The sequence below is a fragment of the Falco biarmicus genome, chromosome 10 (genome assembly GCF_023638135.1).
Source record: "Falco biarmicus isolate bFalBia1 chromosome 10, bFalBia1.pri, whole genome shotgun sequence".
Taxonomy (NCBI): domain Eukaryota; kingdom Metazoa; phylum Chordata; class Aves; order Falconiformes; family Falconidae; genus Falco; species Falco biarmicus.
Window position 1 is genome coordinate 17,782,027 of NC_079297.1, and position 21,806 is coordinate 17,803,832.

General features: G+C 40.8%; 1 protein-coding gene across 5 annotated transcripts in view; it reads left to right on the forward strand.

The window, feature by feature from the left end:
• Nucleotides 1–21,806, forward strand: part of RMDN3 (regulator of microtubule dynamics 3) — a 42,302-nt gene that overhangs the window by 4,714 nt on the left and 15,782 nt on the right. For 3 of the 5 annotated variants that reach the window (XM_056353178.1, XM_056353176.1, XM_056353179.1), the window contains exons 2-6: nucleotides 1,230–1,425; nucleotides 2,088–2,228; nucleotides 6,360–6,627; nucleotides 8,194–8,296; nucleotides 9,390–9,450. In XM_056353178.1, coding sequence (XP_056209153.1) covers nucleotides 1,230–1,425; nucleotides 2,088–2,228; nucleotides 6,360–6,627; nucleotides 8,194–8,296; nucleotides 9,390–9,450 — 769 coding nt within the window. Of the gene's footprint in view, nucleotides 1–12; nucleotides 170–828; nucleotides 1,098–1,229; nucleotides 1,426–2,087; nucleotides 2,229–6,359; nucleotides 6,628–8,193; nucleotides 8,297–9,389; nucleotides 9,451–21,806 lie in introns of those variants that run through there. The other 2 variants (XM_056353177.1, XM_056353181.1) reach the window with 2 other exon arrangements.

Genomic DNA, 21,806 nt, shown 5'->3' on the forward strand with positions numbered 1-21,806 from the left:
GATGCTCCTGCCGCAGCCTTGTGCCGCATGGAGCCTCAGCCGAGAGGGCGGGGGGTCCCCAGGGGCCAGGCCGCCTGCTATCACTGCAGTGTCAGCCCTGGCTGCCAGCCGTACACCTGGGGAGGAGTCGGTGCATCCAGGCTCGTGGGGCTTGCCCCTGGAGCAGCAGGTCCTGAGCGGGACTTGGGAGGACGGGAGCATCGGCCGTGGGGTAACGGGGGAGTGACAAGTGCTGCAGGGGGAGCAGGTGCCTGAAACCAGCACACTGACACTGTGTACAGCTCCTTCTTGAGAAAGCAGCAGAGCAAACTGACATGTCTGAGAAGCAAAAAAAGAGTAGGGAAAAGGTTACAGTACTACTTTTATTTAGGAGAGTTTTGACTTTTCTTATCTCTTGAGTCCAGTGTGTTAACACAGGGTACCTGTGTTACCTGTCTTCCACAAATCTGGCTGCTTTTTTGAGAGTGATTATCTTTGTTGTTGTCGTTAATACAAAAAGAGTGTTCCTTCTTAAATTCACTTAACTGGTAGTATATTTATTTATAATATCTGAGCTTTCAAGAGAACATATTTAAAATCCACAGGTGTAAATCTGTTCTTACGTGCCAGTTGGTCATACTGTATTTGCAAGAGGGTTTAAGGATCAGAGTCAATGGTAAAGGTTCTAGTTGCTCAGTAGAAGGCAGTGACACATTTTAATGACTAAACTGCTACTTAGTCTGATGTCTCCTCTCTGGGTTTCTGTGGGGGTTTTTTTTGTCCCCTTGAATAAGGATAGAATGACTTTTGTCACGCTATCTTGTAAGCTGGTTGCTTTTGCGGCTGATAGCTTCCCGAGTTGATTGCAATTCAGGAGAAAAGCAGAGTAGTTTTTCAGCATGGTGTTAGTACAGAAGTGTGGAGAATAGGAATTAAATTAATTTGCAGTAAGGACTTTTTTTAAAAAAAACAACCAACACAACAACAGTTTCTTCATCTACAGTAGACTTCGTGATATTCAGTATGGATTTTGCTCTTTTTAAGAAAAAAATCTTACAAGTGCTTGTGTCAGAGGAGGGAGCAGTAAACCAGCTGAAGAACCCAGAACCTTAGGCCAGGTCAGGTGGCAGTACTCGAGACCAAGCCTCATCTCCTTCCTCTTCCGAAAACAAAATTGTGCTAATATATCCCAGGTAAGGTCCTTTCCTGTTTGCATCTAATGAACTTTCTCTCCTCTTGTTTTCTTTAAGTTGTGCCCAGATTGCCAGTGCCTGCAGAGGCGGAAGATGGTGTGATGTACGCGCCTCTCCTAAGGCATGACGAGCAGGTGGATGTGCTGGAGCGCCTTGACTTTGTGGTGAGAAACATTGCAGAGCTAAGAAAAGAAGTGGAGGAGCTACGAAACAGCCTGCAGCACTTAGCAGCAGAAATCATTGGTGAAGTCAGGTATTGACTCTGCCCTTTTTTGTCTTTTTCTGCTGTTGCCCGTATTTACTCCATAGCATGGTAAACCAGCCATGACTGAGTATGTTAAATTTAAAATACAAAAGTGGCAAAAGTGTCTCTATAGTTTCCATTGGCCTTGACCTCTGGTGAGATTAACGTAAAAAACCTGTATGTTTAGCCAGGGTTGGTTTTCTTTCTTATGGAGTATTCAAGTAGTGACACTTGCTTTGTATTCTAGACCAGAAAATGTATTTGTTCTGTAAATGTTTGTCTCTTGCTGCTGCTGTTTTCTCTCTGACTGCTGCCAGCTGTAGGTAACTTTTGATACAGAATAAAAAGTCCTATATTCTGCAAGGTGTTTCAGGATTCCTTTGTCTTTGTTCATTGAGGAAATTGGAGGAATACATGTGATATGATTACCCCTTTGTATATGGATTGCATATATGAATTGTATGTGGACCAGCTCTGTGGGTAGACTTGCCTTAGCTGTAGAATGCAGTGTTTGTATGGTAGCAGAGTGTTTGTATAAGCAGGAGTAAGTCACCTTGTGAATTCTTTGGATATAAAGCAAATTGGATAGAATCTGCTAGAGAGGAAAATGGAAGTGAAATAGCAGATGTTTCGCTATCAAATGTTTATTTATCTTTTTGCCTTCCTCAAAGATCCCATCTGGAAGAAACCCAGAAAGTAACTCGCCGGAGGCGGTTTCCTAGAGAAAGAAGGGATTCCACAGGCTCCAGTTCCATTTATTTCACAGCCAGCTCAGGAGCAGCCAACACGGATGATGGAGAAAGTGAAGGAGGGTAAGCAGAGGACCAAGTTAGAAGCAGCTTTTAGGGGCTTTAGTGCCCAACTACTTACGCCTGAGCAGTTTATAACAGAAAGGAAGGGATTTTTTTCATCACTAGGTGTCTGTCACCCTGGGTTTATGTGCTTTTATTACACGAAGTCTGTGACTGCCAGGGCCAGATGGAGAGAAGTGCAATGATTCTGACTTCCAGAGAAAGGGGGGAAAGAAGAAGAAAAAATAAATAGTTTTTGAGGGTTATTTTAAGCAATAATTTGATTAGGGAATTTCACAGAAAGAAGGGAAGTAGAAGTCTAGCCTGGGACTTGAGTGAGATTTTATAAATAAAATTTCCATACAATAATATATTTTAGAATGGCTGGAAAACTTGAGAGAGTTAAAAATATATTCCAGTTAACTAAAATGTCTTTGGCTAGGGTGTTACATAATGGAGTTTTCTCAGTGTCTCACACCAAACAGTTGTGTTGCTTAGGTCTTAATAATTTGAAACCAGGTGAAAAATACTGTATAGTTTAAGAACACCTATAAAAATTACAAAGTAAATGCAAGTGTTCTCGTATTAGATAGATAACAAGAGGTCTGCTGCTTACATGTATGTGACTGCCGTCTTTCCGATGAAACACTTCTCTTCTGTGCCTTAATCAGATGAATTGTATAGCTTTTGAGGTGTGTAAGCGTGTTCTAAAATATGCAGTGCTGGCTGTATGTGCTTTCCCAAGGAAGTTGAAAGGAAATGTAACTTAACGAAGGAAGTTAATTATAGTACTGAGAGCAAGGCAGGCAGAATTTGGGCATGACGTGCTGTTTGGTAGCAGCTAAATGACCAGTCAGCTGGTGTGCGCTGACACTTGGTAGCACGGGTTTGTAATCAGGGGACAAAGCAGCCAGTGCTGTAGCGGCATCCTAGAACAAAGGACGTGGAACCGCAGGAAAGAGGCGTTGTGATGGCCAGAGAACTGTGGCTTTTTAGTATTTTATCTTTAGTAGCTGAAGTGGTGAAGCAGGAGAAAGCTGATGTGTGGGTGTTTATGTGAAGCAAAATTAGGGAGTAAGTGGTTCACCGTGGTGTAATCGATAACAAGGCTGCATAACAAATTTTAAAACTTTATAGTTGGTTCTGGAGACAAGACCTTGCTATCTAGATAATGAAAGATGCATCGAGCCATCAGGGTGCCAATGCATTTTGTAAAGCATGCTGAAAACAGTGGTCTTACTCAGTGGATGCCAGCTGTAGGTATCATCTGATTGTTAGAAAATTTTAAGTCATGATGCAAGCCGACAACAATTCTGAGGTTCAGAGAAGGCATCATCCTTGGAGGACCTCAAGTAGACTGTGGAGCAGGGATTTGTTTTTCTGCAAAACCTCATTACTTTATTAAAATGTGATGATTGGAGGAGTTCTTACTTTTTGTTTAAGATCTGTTATTAGGTTTAATGATCAGTGTGGAGAATCGGTGCATAAGCAGCTCTCGTCTAACTTTAAAAAAATTCTAGTAGTATATAATTTCTTACTCTGGCCTGTGCCCTGTGCAAATAGATATAATACTAGTCTGTTTGGGACGAGCTGCCTTTACTATGCAATATTGTCTTTTAGAGATGTAAATACTAAAATTTCCTAGTAGAAAATCAAGGTAGGAAATGTAAATTTTGGAAAAGACTGGTTTAGCTTTTTAGCAGCCACTGGGAGGAAGAATGAGACTATTCTCAACAGGGAAGTTTCAGCTGTGTATTCATTTCTGACAATTGGATTATTTTAATGAAATTCAGAAAGAAAAACTCACATTTCAGCTTTAGTTTGTAAACCACATGGACATAAGCATCTTCTCAGATTTCATATACAATTCACAAAAATCATGATGAGCTTTCAGGAGCCCAGAGGTCAGTCTTGGGCTGCTTAATTTCTCTATATTGCTTTGGCACTGCCTTGGTCTTTTGGGCTTCTCTGCCGCCTCTGCCCATGTGCTCTTTTGTTCCAGATAGTGTGTTTTCGTTTTTGTTCAGAATGTGTGCTAGCCGGAGGCCTCAGCATATGAGAACATTTAGGAACTTTCCATCATTGTAAACTTGAGAAAACAGGCTGATAACATTAAATCCCTTAATCTTTCTGAAAACTGTTGAGTTTATGAAGTTTCATACGGTAATACTTGTCTTTTTAAACTGGCAGCAACTTGCGTGAGCTGTCTTGGAGAAAACACATTTTTGTGGTGAAGAAAAAAAGTGTAGAGGAGCCATCCATCGCTGCCTGTTTTTTAAAACCGTATTGTGTTTCAGGAGTCATCAACATGGCTCAAAAGTGTTTTTCAGCTGAAATATTGAAATCTTTGCAGCTGCCAGTAAAATGTTGTAGTGAGACAGTGTCACAGCTGTGTAGCCCACAATTGTGCTGCACAGTCGGTTAGGACAGGAAATAGGAGAATTTGAGGAGTTTGTGTTTAAGTACCGAAAATGAGGTGGTCTAGAGAGCTTATAATATCATTGATCTTAAGAAAATACCAGGAAATTGAGTTTCTAATGTGGAGCGGAGCCATGCCAGTGTCACCTACCACTGTGTTGCGACGTTATGCGTTAATTTAGTGCTGCCCGTGTAATCTCCAGCATGTCGCCTTGTAGTGCTTGCTTTCCTGGCTTTGCAGTGATAAGGCTGACTCTTACTGTATTTCTTGTCTTAAAATATTTCACTACAGAGTGGTGTGTTTTTAAATTTATGGGTGAAGGTTGGAGGCTGTGGTGAGTGAGGGCATATGTTTACCCTCTATCAGAGGGGGAAATGCTTGAGCATTATTGATGGTTCTCAGAAAATTGAAGCTTTGATAGCCAAAAAGCTAAATAGATATATATATATTTAAATATATATAACATAGTCATTATCGATGTGTCGCCAAATTACTGTAACTGCTTTCTTCAGATATGGACTTTGGTCACATATCTTTGCCTCCAGACAAAGGCAGCTTCACACACAGAGCACCGGGCTCTCCCTCAGCCAGAGCAAAAGGGAGTGCAGCTGTAGTTACCGAACGCCCCCAGACTGCAATGGCTTTCAATTCTAGCAGAACTTGTAAAGTCAGCTTGGGCACAGTTTAATTGGGTAACAATTACAAACATCCCCTAGAATTAGGTGTTTGTGGGTCTTGAAGTAACTTGCTTCAGGAAGAGAGCTTTCTATTCAGATAAACCAACAAAACCCAAATATAAATTAAAATACTGTCTGACTTGCACTTACTCTTCAGTTAAAAATTTGCAGATAAATGTCAGGGGGGACAAATAAAGAGTCGTTTTTAAAAATAAATCAGTTTTGTAAGTAGGTACCCCACTGCAGTGGTATCAGTGTATATATATATATGTATATAATGCTGTTTTAAATTTCTAGCTTAGGTGCCTGTATATGATTTGGGGAGCTTGCTTTTTGCTGTTTGCAGAAACTTTGATCTGAGCTTTATCCTGGTTCCGTTGACTAATTTAGCAGCTCATCATTGCCTGGGCTTTTTTACATGTAGTGGCTCGTCTGCTGTCTCCTTGCTGGACTTCTTGCTCATGTGAAATAGTTTTGATCACTCTCCTGCTGTTCTGCACCTTTTCACATGTCAGTGTGAACAAGCTGTTTTGTATTTAGCGCTCAGACAAGATGATGGAGGTACTAGATATTGCCAAAACAGCTATTGTGTCTGAAATTTCCTGGAGCAGGCCAGAAACCTCAGGCTATATTTTCCACATGGGGGTGTGTGTCAGATTTTTTTGTTGAAATTCTCTTTTGTAATCCATACGATAACTGAGTTGTCCTGGTTCTGTTCTTAGTTGTTAATTAATTCTCTTACACTGACGTTAGAAGGCCTAAGAGAAGCTGTTAGGGTGTGCAAGTGTGATGTGGACACTTGCGGCCGAGTTCTATTTAACTTTTGCGGGGGCCTTCTTTCTTCAACTTTCTGAGGCTGTGTATATTACATGTGAGATAATGATCGGTGTGTTATTTGAGACACTTGGATTGCACAGAGTTCTCCAGGATAAACTAAGACGCTCCTATTAGGAAGAGTTGTTTTTTCTGTACTGTATGTATAAAACTGTATAGGCTGCACAGCATCTCCTCAAACTAATTTTGCATTGTGGGGTGGGTTTTTTTCCCCCCTCAAAGGTACACCACAGCCAACGCTGAGTCTGATTACGACCGGGAGTCTGAGAGAGAAAGTGAAGAAGGGGAAGATGAAGTGAGCTGTGAAACAGTGAGAACTGCACGACGAGATTCCTTGGATCTCGTCAACGAGGATGAAACGCATTTAATCTTAGATTCCTCGCTAGAGGAAGGACTGGGTCAGCTACTGCAGCAGGCTGACCAGTTGCACAGTGGGGATGAGCAGGAGAAGAAAGAGGGATTCCAGCTGCTGCTGAATAATAAACTGGCGGTAAAGGTTGCCTTTTTATATTTTCCAGCAGTGATTTGTGTTTTCAGCTAAATAGCTGGGAAAGAGGAAATTGCACATCTTAGTAGGGTCCAAGGCCTACACAACATCTGGGCCAGCTTCCAGTGGCCCACTTCCTCAGGAGCAGCTTGGGAGCGGGCTGAAGGCCAGAATTGTTTTTTGCAGCAGCAGCCAGTTTCCAGTTGCTTTTCAGTCTTGGAACTCCATGTCTCTTCATGTCATTGCTTTCCCTGAGTGAACACACTGTACATGTGTAAAATAACAGTGCTGTGTGTATACAGTAAACACGGCAAATGTTGTGAAGAACGTTTTCCCTGTTGCAAATGCAATGGCTCGATCTGTATTCAGGAAACTTGGCCCTCCTGAGGACTGCCCAGGGCACGCGTGTGGTGGTAGATGGGATAAATAGCGTGTTCAGACAGAAAGGTTAGGCAACACCTATGTGTATGTTAGTTAAGGAGATTACAAACCTGGATGGTGCAGGTGTTTTGCCACCTTAAAGAATGTGTCTTTTTTATATCACATAGGCAATGGGAATCAGTCCCCTGATTCCATGAATGCTGGTGCTGCCGCTGGGGTGTGGGGATGTGGCGAGGGGCAGTGGCAGCTTTCTTGAGCTGTTGCAGGTGGCTGGCTTAGACCTCTGGCCATGCACAGCTGATGCACTCGGTATTGAAATGTGGCTTGGAGCCCCAGTGCAGGCGTGTCTGTGCCGGCTGCACTTGTGCTGTCAGCCTCTGTTAGTGTTTACCCAAGTACTGTGTAGCCAGCAAAGGAAACGTTTTGGGTCACCAGCTTTTTAAAGAGCAATACCTTTTTGGCTCCTGTATTTCCAGGAGGAGCAGAAGGAAAGAAATAACAGACAACTGGATCAGTTCTTATTTCAGGTAGTTCTGTTTTTTCCCTTCCCACCAGACCTGTTGGCTTCTGAAATTCTCTCATATGCTTTTTGTGGTGATTCTCCCACTTCTTTATTTACAATACTATCACAAAAGAAGCCAAACTCGTAAGTGGTTGTGGTTTAATTTTCTACTTTTTTTTTTTAAGTAAGTTTGAGTTTGTCAGAACATGCCTGCTTAAAATTCAGCAGTACACCTACTGTACCATCCCAGGTTTAAGATCGAGGCAGGATGTGAAACTGCTTGGATGTGGACTGAGGCACAGAAAAAGTAAAATTCAATTTGTGAATTTTAATTAAGGAAGTAGTGAGGTTTAGGGTGATTTCCACCCCCATAGTGCCTTGAGGGTAGTGGGGACTGCTGAAGAACTAACCCCAGTATAGCCATTAAGTGGAGGGGTTCCCTGTGAGAAGGCGACAATAATTGGACCAGTAGCAATAGTGTAGCATTGGAAACTTAATTAAAAATTTGGGCATCTGGTTTGCTCTCTTGTGGTTCTGCTTCAGTTCTCGTAGAGCTGGGCCTTTTAAGGTTTCAGAAAATGTCTGTGTGACTTCTAGTATGTGCACCCACTTGATTTTTCTTTCTCGTGGTCTTTGTCAATGGCAGAATGGGTCTTGATATATCAACGTTTATGTTTTTACTGCAGTATGCAGGCCAGAAAGAATTTCTTTGGCGCCTGGCCCGAGCACATAGCGATATGTGCGAAATCACAGAGGACGCAGATGAGAAGAGATCGTACGCATCTGATGGTAAGGAATTGTGTATTTGAGGCAAAGGAAGGGGGTGTTCATAGCTGACATTACACTTCAGATTTATAAACACTACTGTTGCAAAAAATGTGGTGGATTTATGTTTTTTCTTGTAATTTTTTTTCAGGTAAGTAGCTAGCAGTACTGTGGTGCTGTGTGTTTAAAATTTCTGCTTTCTGAAAGATACTATAAGTAGACCAAGGGCTACTTATAAGTGTAAAAATTTGTCAAAGCTATCATCCTGTGTGGTATTAAACAAATTTTGCTGTAATGCATTCAGTTTTTCTGTATTGCTAACATGTGCAGATATAAGAAAGAAGCATATTTTTAAATGCATATTCACTTAGAGGAATCAGTTTGGTTTCTTTCCCTTGTTCTTCTTCACTATCTAAAATGTGGTTTGTTTGCAAGGTTGTAGGTGGGTCAAAATAAAACAATAAAAAAATCATCTTTGTCACAGTTAAGGTGTGCAATAAAAGGTACGGTCCTAAATTTCTATCCTGTTTATTATGCACTTAACTATAGTTACTTAATACTGTATCTAATATAATTATTCTTTTCTGGAAATCAGTGTAGCCATTTACTATTTACCTATTACATTTACATTACACGAAATTTTAAGTGCTATTTTGATAGTTGTTTTAGCCTTCGCTAGGTGCTTAGTTTTCAGCTTTTTGAGACTGCAGGCTCTTGGAGGAGAGAGGGAGAAGTGGGGGTGGGTCCTGGGTCTGAGGCTGTGAAGCGCTTCAGAACAAAACCACTGAAAGCTCTAATTAACTTTTCTTAACATGGTGTGGAGGATGTTTTCACAATAGGTAACTGTACTTCCAAATGAGGTGAAACCATGTTGACAGGACAGCACAGTTTGCTACTGTACTACAAATCTGCATGATCTCTTTGAGTGGTCTTGGATGTTCGGTATCACTGCAAAAGCAGGAAAATTATTTATGGGATGTTTTCAAGCCAAATGTATTGTATATTTTTTAATTTTATTACTTTTATGCCATTGTAGTATTGTACTCTTAACAGCTCCAGAGAAAGAAGTTAAGGGGGAAAGCAGCTGAATTTCTTACCTCTGACCACTTCCTTGCAGGGAAAGAAGTGATAGAAGCTGCCTTACAGAAATGGGATCAAAGTGCTGAGTGCCATCAGTGGTACGTAACTTTTTACTTCTTGCTTTTCAGAAGTATAGGAAAAGGACTTAGAGATTGTTGCAAGCTGAACTGTATTTAAAAATTAAGAAACCCCAACTTGCTTTCTCTTACTTGGAGTACACTACATTGATACTGTTTTCTGTAAAAAGCCATTTTTAACAGCTTTGGTTAACTGGCATAAGTAATGGCTTGACAGATGGTAGGTTTGGTTGTGATTATAGTAATAAACTTCACATGGCTTATGCCAGTTTAATGATGAATTTCTCTCCAAGATGGCCAGAAGAGTTCCTGAGCAAAAGCTCCCAGATACAATAACGAACTTCTTTGGCTGCTAACAACAAATTGTACCAAGCCTTTTGTGACTCTGCAGCTAAAAAATTGATGAACTTTGGTGGTGGTAGTGAGGGATGAAATTCCAGATGAGGCTTGGAGAAACAAGCTGCTGACAAAATGAGCTTGAGACTAGTAGGTGCAGTATGCTCCATTTGGTGTTCACCAGGCTAAATTGAGCAGAGTAAACTGCATATATTCTTTGGGCTACTTGTGGCTTAAGTGCAATGTTTTGAAAAGGTGAAGTGAAGTTTGTTTAGAAGCTTTCCTGGGAATTGTGCAATTTCCCTTTCTGAGAGTGGAAGACAGTAACTTGCTTAGCAGCTGACTTCTGGGCCCATGTGTGTGCCTGGGGGTGGGATGCTGCAAGTGTCTTGGCACAGAAACAAGCTGAGCCCTGTCAGCCCCGCTTTTGATTGTGCAAACGCTGGGAAAATGCATATTGGAGTGTCCTGTTCTGTGCCCAGTGCCCATGGGCTGCCAAAGAATGCTTCATGCAGATAACTTGCAGAAAGCTAGTTCCTCAATTTGAGAGCTCAGTATGGTGAGGCTCTTTATTTTCTTTCGAGTCCTCTGCTTCCTTTGGCCCGTCTTCAGCCCCCCCCCTAGAGTGATGTATATATCCTTCAAAGCCAAGCTCACAGCCAGCTGCACAGCTCTTGGGGGCAAAGTCTTAAGAGTTACATACTAAATATGAATGAGGTTTTTCCTTTGTGTTCCTCCAACATTCTTGGGTTAATTGTTGGGTTTTATTCTGTTACTGACATTTTGATAATGCTCTGCTGCACAGGGACGCTTGCTTTATGTCAAGAGGTGATTTATTTCCCTCAATCAGCTAGGTCTGCGAGCGTGGGCTTAGTGGTATGCCAATGGTCTCATATTCATCTTAATCCTGGAGTAAGGAGGAACACCATTCTTATCAGACAGCCTTCTACAGTCTTCTGGAGAGTGTCTTCTGGCCTGGCACTGCTGCATTCTGCTCTTGGATGCTGCTTCTCACTCTGCAAAGCACTCTGGCTTTGAAATGTATTGAGACAGCAGCATGTGGCACTTCGTTAATTTTATTTTTTTTTTTTTATTGGTTCTAAAAGGTGAAATGATCTGCGGTTTAGCCAAGCAAGGTGTTCTATGTTTGTATAAATGCTGTGGCTGGTTAGGATTTCAGTCAGATGTAGGCAAAAGGGAAGGTACCTTGCCCTTTTCAGGAGCCTGAATGAACAGGCTTTGGTTGCAACTCATGTATAGGATTGAAAGGATTGCTGCTCTTTTTTTAAAAAAATGCACCAAGAGAGTTGTTAGAGCAATACAGATATTTGTAGTGATAAAGGAATATGCTTTTCTGGTATTGGGGTGAATTCCTTGATGAACAGTGTTTATCAGCAGTTACTGTGAAGGATTGATGAGATGTGGAATAGACTAAAAGATAAATTATTTTTTTTAATGGAAATTATTGGGTAAACAGGATGCTAAATATCTTTACCAAACAAGACCTGTGCTTTTCTGAGATGACGAAATTTATTTGGAGGATCGTTTTGGGCTGCTACCATGTAAATAAGTGCCTTTATCATCTTGAAAAGATAGCAATTCATTACTAAGAGCTAAAATACACTGTTCTCAATTAAAGCTTTGATATGAAGGAAGAACAGTGGAACAGACAGCGTGACTAATTTCTAGCAGATTATGGTGTTTGGCTTTGTCTACTGCTTAACATCTTGAAGGAGTGGGTTTTTAGTTGCCAGGTTGAGTCTTAATGTTTGCAAGGCATTTTGATACTCGATAGCCTGGTATTATACAAAACAAGGTTCTGCTTCAGGGTATATTGATAGCTTGGCTTTGTAATTCAGGTTTATAGTGTGCAGAAGTAATAGCTGTAATGTAATGTTTATTTGTGTGTCTCCAGTAGACAATCTCAAGCCGTTTGAGCTGAGATGTTGTCAGTGCCTCTGTTACAGCCTATGCCTGCCTCTTCCCACGGGGGTTTTGGTGAAAGAGTGCACAGTTCTTGCCCTATTAGACCTGTCTCTTTTCCAAATGAGGTAGGGCTTCTGCATGTAGCTCTTGCTTTTAATTCTAGAGAGCAGCTGCAGCAAGGGCAGTGGGAGAAAGGAAATAGCAGAGCAGCATGTGGGAGGCATAGAATTTATTGGAAATAAATATGTAGCTACCTTTATCAGTCACAGAAAGAATTATTTTCTACCATGAATAGAACAGGAAATTATTCCCTTTCCAGCTCTGTACGGGTCATGGGATGGTTGCAAGCTGTTTTAACTGCAGACTTTTTATGCTAACTGAATTTACCCTGAGAAAAAAATTATTGCTCATGAAATAATGCTTAATAGATGAAAAGTTACATACATATGAAAAATGTAAGGTAAAACATAGTCCCAAAAGACGTTCTAGGTTGTTTTCCCTTTACTCAAGTAATGGGCACATTGCTCAGAATGACATGTAGTTCACCATGTTCTGTGGTAGCGAAGTTTAGGTAGATACAAAAAAGCCCAAAATTGAAAGAATGCAATGATTGCTTTCTGTCAGCCTGCCATCCATAGCTCCAGGTGGGAGAAGCACAGCAGTGAGTCCATGGCCCTGATGGAGCTGTTCTCAGCGAGTTCATGTAATCTTGTCTCAGCCACTTGGATCCTTCCTTTCCCATACCATCCTCTGGTATAGATCCCGTAATTTAACATGATCTGTGTAGAAGCAAACAGACATGCTTACTCTGTTTGAAATTGCCGGTAGAGGTGTTAAAGCTTTTTTTGGTTTTGATTTGATGCCCTAGCTCTTGGTTTATGGAGAAGTGAACCGAGAATGATTATTCACATTTCCTTTGTAAATTATGGTATTATTCTGTTGTATTTCTCTCATTAGTATCTGTTTCCTTTGCTGAAGAATCCCAGTCTTTATCATTTCTTTTCATAGGGAACCATTCCATTATTTCTCATCACCCATGTTATCTTTCCCATATTATTGTCTTTCTACTATATCTTTTTTTCAGACAAAAGGATGGGAATTCACTGCAGAACACAAGTTGTGGGAGCAGCATGGATTTGTCTAATACTAATGTGATGATCCTTTTCATTCTTACTTCCATATACAGTAGTCAACATTCTCTTTCTCTTTTCCACAACGTATAAATGGACATTTTAATAGAAGTATTCCCAGTGATTTTAGCATCTCTTCTGTGTGATACAGGCTGTGTGAAGGCTGTGATTGTGTGTAGGTATCATTAGGGCCGCATTTCTTCCTCTGTGCATGGCTTCATGTTGACCATAAATTTCTATTTTATCAATTGCCGCTCAGTGCTTGTGGATCATTTCAGATGCACTTGTGCTGGTTTTTGGTGCTTATTCGTTGTTCTCTATGCTGTATTACTTGCTTCTGTTGCACAAATCATTCCCTGTTTTATTGGCTTTAAGGTGTGATGCTTATCAAGCAAGATAGAAGCTACTTTGCATACAATTGTTTTTCCCTCAGTGCCTCATAGTTATTGCATTAATGACTGACATGTAAAAGCAACAAACAAAAATAACATTTTGAACAAGAAGGGATCTCTGAGTGCTGGCGAAGGCAGCGCTGAGCAGAGCGTGACTGGCTGCAGCTTCAGTGTGTTTTGTGGCTGGATGATTTGATGGCTTTGGCAGTGTGATAATGAGTGGTTTCTCAAGAATGACAGAGAAAGCAGTAAGTGTCTGGGACTGTGTCTGGACTAGCTTTGGGATCTGCCCAAATATGAAGGAGAGCCCTTTCATGGATCTCTTGGGTCGTCTTGACATTAGATTTGGTACAAAGCTGTTATTGAAATCGCTTGCTCTTGGAAGCCAGCTGATCCCAAGAGAGCCATCTTTGCAGAGCTGGTCAAAACAGAACCGAGATTTGATCAGGGCTACACAGACAAGTCAGCCTTTGTGCAGTGGGACTGATCTCTGGCTCTGCTTGCCTTGTAGGCGCCACTTAGGAATGCAGAACTACGTGAGAGTTGTGTTGGGCATTTGATGTATTTAGTACCTTTAGAAGAGACTTGTGTATTGCAGGCTGATTGATACTATACCAAGTGTTCTTAATGACTATACCAAGTGTTCTTAATGCCTGTATACCTCTGTCTTTATTACTTGATTCTTACTTTTGATATAGACAAAGTAATTCTCTGCTGTAATAGTAAAAGATCTCTGAACAGATAGGTATTATATCCAACTAAATTGATTACTCCCTTAGCTGATGTCAGCTCATGAATAGGAGGACAGAGCAAGTTTGCAAGTCTGTTCTTGATTGCTTTCAGGGGTGGATGGAAGGGGCATTGATCATTGCACAAACCTCAGCGGTTTGCTGCTTAGGCATGAATATGTGAGAACCTCACAAATGAAGTGAGAGAAACAATCATGGCCTTGTTAGAATCCCCTGTCCATTTCCGTGTGGCTGTTTGCAGCAGGACTGCAAGCACGTAGCAGCAGCTTTAGGGATCAGGGGAGGATAGCAAACTGTGTGTTTGCCTTGGCTTCTGCTCCTGTTGTTAATAGAAATATTGGAAGTACAACCAGAGCGGCGAGGGATTTCAGAGGTCCATCTGGGAAAATTTTTTCAGGTGCTTAAGTTGAATATTTCACACTAGAAATTAAATGCCATTTGCTGGCTGCTGAAAGCTTTCATTGCAGAAGTAATAAGCTTTGGCTTATATTTTTTTATATATGTTATAGAGAAGTGGGAGTAGGATACATTCTTTGGTTGGATGAGCCTCCGAAATGTGCCCTCTCTTCTAAAGACTGTCACTTTGGAGTGACTTGCACACTTGATAGCCACTAACTGTGTACCAGCCCTTTTCAATTCTGTTGGTACATCTGGCTGGCTGTGGGTAGATACCAGTTTTTTGAAAAGTGACAGCATTCCAGATATGACTTGAAGATAGCTTTAATTTTCTCAACTGGCAGTGTTTCAGGATTTAACTCTTGATGGATTGCTGCCCAGATCTGGCCAACATAAAATTATGTCTGGATTTATAAACTGAACATTTTCTGTTCTGCTGGTGGATTAAACAGGGAAGTTACTGACAATATAGATTAGGGGCAGAAGCGAATAGGAATAGGCATTAGAAGATATTTCAGAACTCAGAGGAGAGGAAAAATAGCATGCAGCCTGATAGCATCCCCCTGACTTGGGAGGTTCCCTCCTTTCCGCACCGGTGTTGGTACCCTGAGGTATCTCAGTGTCCCAAGCCACGGAGGAGTGGGAACACCAGAGAGGAGCCAAAGAAGAGGAAGTACTGAAAAGCAGGAGCAGGGACAAAAGAAATCTCAGCAGGGATCAATATTCCCTCCTTTTCTTGGAAATAGTGAAGTAACTTGACATTTACAGTCTGGGTTGCTTCTTATTTGTTAGGCATAAAGAAAAGAGAAGTTCTGGGAACTAAGACCTTAAGATTATGAGTATGTTTGTAGAAAGCTCTCACAGCACAGATGATAATACTACAAATGTGGTAAGCAACTCAAGCACTACAAAAGGCTTCAATTTGCAGCTCTTCTCATCAGTGTTGATGCAGGTAACTCCTTCCTTGAAAGCGCTAGTAGTTCCTGCAGTATTTTTTTTTATATATATATAGTTTGAACATCATGCTTGGCTCTGTCTGGGTTCTTTGCTGGTAGCTCTTGGGAGGACAGCTGAAACTGTGTCTTACTAAAACCAGAGGTTTAAATAAGCTTGAGGTCACCCCATAGAAATTGTATCTTCAGACTTCACTGGGGATGAATACATTTTGTTGTACGAAGAGAACACATGGTCCTTTCCTACCACCTCCCTCGGCAAACTAAAGATCTTCAGCAGATAAAGCCAACGTAGAAACTGAACAAAACTGAAGACAAATTTTGTGTCCTAGATGAGGTAGCTAATGAAGAGTTTAACTCTTTGGGGATCAAGGAAAGACAGATTTCAGTGCAGGTAGAGAAGGGGATATTTCAGCCTTTCTTTTCTGTGGCATTCATTTGAATTTTGACTGAAATGACTAATGAAAATTAACTTTGGTTTTAGCTATGTGCCTGAGTAGACTCCTTACTGCCTAACACAGAACAACATAATTTGCCTGGTCGCTTTGGAACCTGAATATGTTGATAAGAATTTGAGTATGAAACAGAGCACTGATCCAGAAAGGTGTTTGGTTTCTAGTGTTTAAGGAATCAAGAACACAGAGTTGGGAGGGACCTCCAGAAAGTAATCTCGCTTACCTTGCAGTGGTGCACGCCAGGGTACTGACACGGAGCCTGATCCCTAAAAGCTTCTAGTGAAGGGGCTTGCCCTGTCCCCTTCTCTCCCCTCTCTACTGTTTTATCAAGTAGTGTGTTTAATTCTGTGGATATTTTATATCTCTATGGATTTTTCCTGATACCAGCCTGAGCTTTGTTTTTACTTCTGTCCTCTCTAGACATGGAAAAAATGTTTAATGTGAGGCAGTATTTGTAAGAGAAATACAATAGTTGTTGTATTTATCCAGTCTTTTGAAAGAAAGCAGACATGCTTATCACAACCTTTTAGCATGGTGGTATTCTGCGAACCTCCTGTTGTCATTGCTGTCTCATGAACTCTATCCAACTTGTCTTTTTTTTTTTTTTTTCTTTGTAATTTGTTACTTAGAAATTGTATATAGTACTTTAGCTGAGGCTTGCTAGTGCGGCATCATGTTATTGCCATCGGCTTCTTATGATGTACTGTAACCTTTTTAAGTTTTCTCAGCAGCCCCCCCCCCCCCCTTAATTGATGAATTTTCTAGCATATGCTGGTCTGCAGCCTATTTTAAATTTAATCTCTACTATATTACCCAACTTAATGGAGTTATTTAATATCATCAGTGTTGTCAGGGGATTTTTTTGATACTCCATTCAATGTCCATTTGTTCACAGTAATTTTCAAAGAACAGTTAATAGCAGAAGAATTAGGGTAAAGGAGACTCAGGTAATTAATCACTCCCAAACAAATTTGTGTTTTTTTCTGATGGATGTTCTTCAGAACAGTTTAGACAGACCTCCAGTGATGAACCTCCCATGTTCACCCTCCAGTGAAATGCAGATCAACATTAAATCGGTTACAGTGATACCATCTTTCCTTTGTTTGCTTACAGGAATGTCACAAAAAGGATGCCAACGATCCTAGAACTTAACATACATCAGTCTGTCTTTTTTTTTGGTCCTCATTCATTTATTTCTCTAAAAGCAGGAGGTGGAGTTTATTTTGATATTCTCTTCTTGTCTCTTACTGGCAAGACTGGGAATTCAAGTTGCTAGAAACTTCTGTATCCCATCTGTTGGTGCAAAGCACAGAAATTAAAGACAGTACCAAGCATCTGAGCAGATTTTCTGTCTGTAACTGGAAGCAGTTTTGAGTGATCACCTGAATTCATCCTGAGATTCCTAGGGCTGCACTTCTCAGTCTTCCAAGTTGAGGTACTATTTTAGGTGATGTTCTGCTTCAAGGTGGTATGGGAATTAGTTTGTGTTGGGCTTTTGCTTTCACCTCGGAGTATCTTGGTCAAATAAAGTAGTCCTTGTGGAACTGATTGCTGTTGGAGAGGGTGAGGCTTTGCGTGTGTAGCAGGCTTTGGCTGCTTTTGCAGAGGGACAGGGGTTGTCGTGAATTGCTTCTTTTGTGTGTTCTTCTTGGTTCCACTAGAGCAAAGCTGAGCAGTTTACTTGGCAGACATAAGCCATCATCTGCCTCTGCTGTGCAATAAGTAACAAAAATAAAAATAAAAAAACCAACAGTACTGTCTCAAAAAAAAAATTAAGTTTTCATACAAAATAGTAAAGACCTTCATACAAATCCCTGGGCATTTGGGATGCCTGTTCGGGTGGCAGTGGGATGATGTTTGGGCTGCTATAGCTGTGGCTCTTGTGCATTCTACTACCGAGTCAAATTCATATGAGGTCTCCTGCAGTTGTGTAAGTAACGCTGAAGTCATTCCCAAACTGTCATCCGGAGCAGTCACGAGAAGCCTGCAGAGGGCTTTTGGCATAGTTTTGCTCGCAGTTGCCACATCACTTCAGCTGGAGCTATGTACCCGGTTACTTTTTCCACCAAATTGTGCAAGCATGTGATAGAGGACAGCTACTTAAAAAAAAAAGGTTTGGAGTGGATCTGTGGGAGTTTTAAGAAATGATATTTTAATTTTTTTCCACTTTCTCACCGTATGTACATACCTGCAGTTAAGATCAGTATACCAGTCTCTAGATGAGGAGATACACAGTTTAATTATGGTGTATTGAGCAAAAAGTTCACACTTGCAAGTGAAATAATTATACTGGTAAAAAACAGAACCAAACCACAATTCCATGGTGTTCCCAAACTAGCCTGTCTAGGAAATTTCAGGGGTGAAAAGAAGAATAATAATTTTTTAAAAAAATAATAATGACACTTCCAAATAATCGTGTATGCTAGTTAAATCTGAGAGGTCCTGTTCCCCTGAGTTAGATAAAAGATAAATAGGTTTCCTTGAGCTAGCCGTTGCTGGATGACACTCTTGACATGAAATGCAAGAGCTTTAGCGATTTACAGCACCATTATTTACGGTTTTAGAGCACTAAGTGAAGATTAATATATACAATTAAAAATTTTGAGGGAAAATTTTTACTTGGTGAGTATACAACATAGTAAATATCCAGAAAAATATGGAGCTGTGGAGCTAAGAGCAACTGGCTGTTGTGAAAGCTGAAAAATCTGCTAAGATGCTGAGAGGGAGGGAATAGCATATATGGCTGTGTGGTAACCAAGGTAAAACCCCCCAGACTTACGCAGTTCATAGTAGCTGCGGATAAGAATGTTTTCCCCCCTGCCCAAGAACATACTGTGCAGCAAAAATATGTGGGATTTTGGATTATTTGATATACCCAAAATTGTAGCTTTTTTTTAAAACTAAAAGGATAGAACTAAAAAAAACTTATATAGGAAGAGAACTAAGAAGTAATCTCATTTAGGTGGTAATATCCAGATACCTACTATGTTTGTTTAATACCAGGATGCAAATTCTACTACAGAATTGTTGTGCTGCGGGATGAGTGTTGAATGTTATAAAAACATAAATCAGATATATCAACAGATAAACAGAGGATCTCTGTGAATTTAAATTCCATGTAGAAATAGAAAATGTGTTAACACTAGTTGGCTTGGATAGTGACACACAAGCTAAAGAAAACTACGGAGCTCAGAGTATCTTTTGGGGCAGAATTCACAATAATGTGAGAAGACTATTCTCCTTTGTGCTTTCCCCCAAGGCTTGATAAGCATGTCATGTTGGAGCGTAATGTAGCAAATTTTTTTGTGTGATTTTTTTTTTAATTTTTTTTTTTAAATAAGCACCATAAAAGATATGGTAAGATGATGATAATGTCCTGGAGTGTTAAAAGCAGTGAAACGGGTCTTGATTTGGCAGTGAGCAATGGATAGGGTCTGGTTCAAGGTGTTACAAAAGCAAACCCACTTTATAGTCATTACCATAAAGTACTGAGATAGAACATCCTTGTAGGAGCATGGGAAGGGTTTTGGTGCGTAGTGATAACTTCAAAAGAAATGAAATGTCTATGAGGAAGCTTGAGTACAGGAAGAGCTATAGGAGTAAAGTGCTTGCAGATGATTCAAAGCTTGTTTAAAGGCAGAGTTTTAGAGGTTCAGAATAACTAATAAGCTACTCATTAACGAAAATAAAAGAAGCCTTTAATCATAGTACCTTTTTTATTTCCTTTAAACAGCAGAGGAGACTATTAGAATTACAAGAAGACATCTTTCGATGTCCTGTGCACAAAGGAAAGCAGAACAGGGAGGGAAGTCTAGCAAGCTAAATTAAAATCACTACTAAAATGTTTCAGAGGTGGTAAAAAACCAGAACTGTTACCAGAAATTGAGAAATACTAGCTGTGATACATAACTAATGGCTTAAATTTGCATCACTGAGAGCAATAAATGTAGTGCTGATCTTTAAAGGGTAATTAGATGATCAAGGAAACTAACAACTCACCCAGCTTCCTTGCCTGCCCTGTCGCTTAAAGCTATTTTAAATATAAGTTGGAGGCTAATAGTGTATGCCACCTTCACGAGAAAACACAACTGTTATACAGAAATGCCTCACAGCGTGGGTGAGGGTGCCAGCCCACCAGTACTGTGTGCTTGGAGTTTCAGAAGTCCTGGACAAATTCCGTCGTGCAAGTCTCGGAGTGGGACTGAGCTATTATGAGTAAACAGCGTTGGCTGAATAGCAAGCTAAAAATGGGAAACAAGGGAAGATGTGCTCTGTTTTCAGAGCTGGGGGAGGTTACCAAGTGTGCCAGGATGTGTACTGTTAAGCATATTCATAAACAGAGGGAAGATGTGAGCTCAAACTGACTTCAGAAAGTTGCAGAAGGATGTCTTCCATCAAATCAGTGTGCAGGTGGTGTTGGTAGAAGCAAAGTAATAATCACAGGTTAAAAGCATTCCTAATTATGCATGTACAGTGATGGTCTTTTAAAACAAGAGAAATTGTGTCTTAATTAAGCAGTTATTTGAAAGTGTTCACTCCTAGGCATCAAAGGGCAAAGTATGGGTTGAAAGAGGAGAACCAGGAAAGCATCTTTATTCACGGTGCACATCTATAGTACATCTACATGGCAGTTTCCTTTTTGGAATAGATAAAATATCAGGAAGGTGATAAGAATGATTAAAGGTATAAAAGAAAGCTTAGAGGAACAATTAAATAGACTGGATTTTTCAGCTCCAAAGCAAGTGAGCTGAACTTCAGGTTCCTCATGAAAGCCTTGACAAAAGCTGGGTGCTCTCCCAGCTTTGTGAGCGATGGCTCTGCACTTTTCCCCATGTTAAGCTGTTTCCAGTAGTGCACACAGAAACAGGATAGTGGGCCGGGGTGACCTCTGGCTTGATCCAGCATAGCTGCTCTCACGTGGCAAAATATTTTCAGGCTTCATCAAAAGGTGCGCCAGGAAAAATAATAATATAGCAAGTATGGCAGGTTTCTTCTCTTTAGAATAACTTGTCATCTCTGTAACGGACAGTTCAAACAAGCTGTGCAGATCTGATGTTCAGTGACCTTGGTTGGAGTGATGCCAGGCAAGATCTAGAATATTTCGTTGACACTTTTCCGTGCAGTACCTGTAGCTCAGGTGGCCTGTGATGTGTTGAAGCTTTAATTATAATGTAAGACCAAGCCTGCTCCTGCTCTGTAGGAAGCAGAAGCCGATCTTCCCCTGAAAGGCTGCGGTCCCCAGCAAGACTTCAGAGGAGGAGCTGCTGCAAAGTCTTTCACACAGTAAGGATAGAGTCTTAAAATGGCTTACCCGAGATGTGTGCTCTTAGGACAGTGGTTCAGGCAGTGGCTCTAGCCACATTGCAGGTAGTGTTTAATTTATCAAGACAATCTAGTGTGGCTCATCAAGTAGGCTGCGAGCGCCAGCAATGCACAGGAAATCAAGTTTGCTATCGCTGGCCGCCTGTTCTAGAGTGAGGAGCTTAGGTGTTCATGTGAAAGGAGCTTGCTGTGCCCAGGGACTCTCAGAATATTTGAAAGTTTGGAACACAGATGTGTAAAGAATTTCTTTCTGCAAGGAGGTGGTGTCAGGCTTCTGAAACACAGAACCAAAGCAAACCCTGGGCAGATGAAGCACGAGCAACAAACCCTGTACAGCAAAGCTATGTAATTATGTGCATGCAAAGAGGACTTCATCTTTACCTACTAACTGTTTAGAAAGTGTGAATGACATGGATGTAGTGCCCTGTGTGGATCATTTAAAGGGTAAGACGTTTGATGTCTCAAACCTCTTTGGGCAGTAGCCAATTTTCAGAATGTATTAAATGAAATGTTATTAAAGAGGTGGTAGAAAGCATCCTGAAAAGTGTTCCTCTATACATACCTGGGGGTTTTGGTTGGTATGGGGTTTTTTTTATTGGGTTTTTTCTGGGTGTTTTGGGGGGCTTTGTTTGGTTGGGGTTTTTTTTACAATTTAAGAGTAGCTGTAAGTATTTTTGTGAGTCAGAACAGAGGTGAAGCCAATGTTAATCATGGCAGT